The 3,127-nt window shown below is 34.3% G+C and overlaps 1 protein-coding gene across 1 annotated transcript in view; it reads left to right on the top strand.

Moving 5' to 3' along the window:
- Nucleotides 1–289: 289 nt before the first annotated feature.
- The window catches only part of SARC_06648 (hypothetical protein), a gene marked incomplete at both ends in the record, with an annotated part of 8,590 nt that continues 5,752 nt past the window's right edge, over nucleotides 290–3,127 (top strand). The window contains 3 exons of the mRNA XM_014299429.1: nucleotides 290–295; nucleotides 1,194–1,331; nucleotides 2,373–2,441. Coding sequence (XP_014154904.1) covers nucleotides 290–295; nucleotides 1,194–1,331; nucleotides 2,373–2,441 — 213 coding nt within the window. The remainder of the gene's footprint in view (nucleotides 296–1,193; nucleotides 1,332–2,372; nucleotides 2,442–3,127) is intronic.

The raw sequence follows: 3,127 nt of genomic DNA, 5'->3' as shown, positions 1-3,127 counted from the left end.
CTATGAAGCCTCTCAGTACTTCTCCATCTGTATGTTATAACTATGAAGCCTCTCAGTACTTCTCCATCTGTATGTTATAACTATGAAGCCGCTCAGTACTTCCCCATCTGTATGTTATAACTTGTACATGACATGGACCACATGTACTTTGTGTTATGGTCGTGAGTGTGCTCATGTACTGTGTGTGGTGGTCGTGAGTGTGCACATGTACTGTGTGTGGTGGTCGTGAGTGTTGATACCTTATACGCGATTGTCACGTGTATGTACAGTGTTTTGATATATTTTGAGTATGAAGGTGTGTGGAACCAAAAGAATGGTATTAAAACTATCAAATACATACTATATCGGTGCATGTTACATATGGGTCTGTGATCTAAATATATATATGTTTATTGCGCATGTGTAAAGTGTGTGTCCTGACGGTAGTCATGGCAACCATCTTGCAACACGAAGCTGAAGTACTCTATCGGAATACAAGTTTTCAACACGCTGATAAATTTGTTGTGTAATGTTAAATATGTTTAAATTTGCTTTAATGTCTTAGTTTTAAATGTGTTTAAATGGGCTTTAATGTGTTATGATTTATTGTGTTTTGATTTAATGTATTTTTATATATTCTAATGTGTTTTATTGTATTGCGTTTTAATGTTATGTCTTTTCATTTGATATATATATATATATATATATATTGTGTTTTAATGTATTGTGATTTAATGTAAAGTGTTTTAATATGTGTTGTGATGTATTGTGTTCGGATTAAATGTATTTTTATGTTTGAATAGTTTTAATTGTATTGTGCTTTAATGTAATGTCTTTTCATGTGTTATATATATTGTTTTTAATGTATTGTGATTTAGTGCAATGTGTTTCAATGTGCTGTGATGTATTGTGTTTTAATTTGATGTATTTTTATATGTTTTATTAGTTTTTACTGTATTGTGTTTTAAATGTTATGCGTTTTAATGTGTTTTGTTTATTGTGTTGTGATGTATTTTGCTTTAATTTAATGTATTTTTATACGTTCTAATAGTTTTGGTGGTATTCTGTTTTAATTGTTATGTGTTTTAATGTGTATTGTTTATTGTGTTTTAATGTTTTGTGTTTTATTTGTTATGTGTTTCAACATGTTTTATTTATTCACTTATTAACCATAACCCTGTAATAAATAAACTACCAACCATATCCATACACAGGGGAGTGGTCCTCCACCGCTTGCACCTAAGCCTAAACATGCGACATTCCAACCACTGCCTGAGTCACACCACAAGGTGCCACCCAAACCACCCGCCAAGAAACCCCAACTGGTGGTGCAGAAGCCAACGGTCACCAATGTATGTGTGTGTGTGTGTATGTGTGTGTGTATGTGTGTGTTTGTGTTTGTGTGTGTGTGTGTGTGTGTGTGTGTGTGTATGAGTGTGTGTATGAGTGTGTGTATATAGGGTGCGTGTGGAGACGTGAATGACTATGTATGTATGTATGTATGTGTGTGTGTCTGTGTTGTTTTTTTGTGTGTGTGTGTGTGTTTGTATCTATGTATATATCTATGTATGTATCTATTTATGTATATATTTATGTATGTATATTTCTATGTATGTATGATTGTATGTATGTATGCATGTATGTATACATGTATGTATGCATGTATGCATGTATGCATGTATGCATGTATGCATGTATGCATGTATGCATGTATGCATGTATGCATGTATGCATGTATGCATGTATGCATGTATGCATGTATGCATGTATGCATGTATGTATGTAAGTATGTATATATATGTGTTTGTCTGTGCCTGTGTCTGTATGTCTATGTGTGTCTGTGTCTTTGTGTGTGTCTGTGTGTCTGTGTGTCTGTGTGTTTGTGTCTGCGTCTGTGTCTAAGTGTATGTATGTGCCTATGTGTCTATGTGTGTCTGTGTCTATGTCTGTGTCTGTGTAGGTAGTGAGATACAATCAATAAGTGTGTATCATCCTTATACCTATGTAAACATGCATGTGTATGTAATGAAATACAATTAACTTTATATCATATCATCACAATGCGCATGTTAACGTGTATGTGTATGTAATGAAATACAATTATCTTTATATTATATCATCTCAATGTACATGTTAACGTGTATGTGTATGTAATGAAATACAATTATCTTTACATTATATCATCCCAATGTGCATGTTAACGTGTATGTGTATGCAATAAAATACGATTATCTCTATATCATATCGTCCCAATGTGCATGTTAACGTGTATGTGTATGTACTGAGTTCAAGAGGTAAGGATTTGGGTTCGGGTACTTCGTAGACCTTCTCAGTCGTTCCTATCTCTCATCGGTACTCGTTGCTTCCGTTGACACGTTTGACACTTTTGACAGGTGGGTCTATTGAACAAAATTGAAGACGACAGAGCAAAGTGCCTGAAGGTCGTGGAAGGCATGCAGAAGGTATGTGGCTTATCATAATACTACCAGTCACTGTTAGTAAAGTATTAGAAGTCATTTATAGTCATCAACATGAAGCATGCATAGTTAGTTGTAGTTGTGACGGGTATTAAGTTATCGCACTATTACAAGTTATGCATAAGATAAGAATTATTAACTACTATTAAATATGCATAAGATAAGAATTATTAACTCTTATTATCTTATGCACAAGATAAGAATTATTAAGTATTGTTATCTTATGCATAAGATAATACTTCTCAACTATTGTTATCTTATGCACAAGATAAGAATTATTAACTATTATTATCTGATGCAGTTGTTCTGGCATGTACATGTACGTTCATGGGTTGCTATGGAGATATGCTTTTCCTGTCGTGTGTATTGCACTCGATTAGTGGCCTGTTTCGTTGTGCCACAATGAGTAAACTTGCACAATCGGGAGAACGGTTATAAAAGCGCTAAAACCTTAAAAATCCAGAACCCTAAAACTCTAAACTCTAAATCCACATTGTTTACTTCAAGTACAAATACTTCACGCATGTAGTCCCACCTAGTATCGTTGTACAGTGACAAGTGTGGTATGCCGATACCGTTTGCATAAATTGATACTTATATCAACCACAAGGGCGGCTTGGCAGTCATGCGCGACAATATCATTCAAGTTGGAACATGACTGACACAGATGC

This window comes from Sphaeroforma arctica (genome assembly GCF_001186125.1).
Source record: "Sphaeroforma arctica JP610 unplaced genomic scaffold supercont1.483, whole genome shotgun sequence".
Taxonomy (NCBI): Eukaryota; class Ichthyosporea; order Ichthyophonida; genus Sphaeroforma; species Sphaeroforma arctica.
Note: the sequence above shows the minus strand (reverse complement) of the source record. Positions and strands in the feature narration are given on the sequence as shown.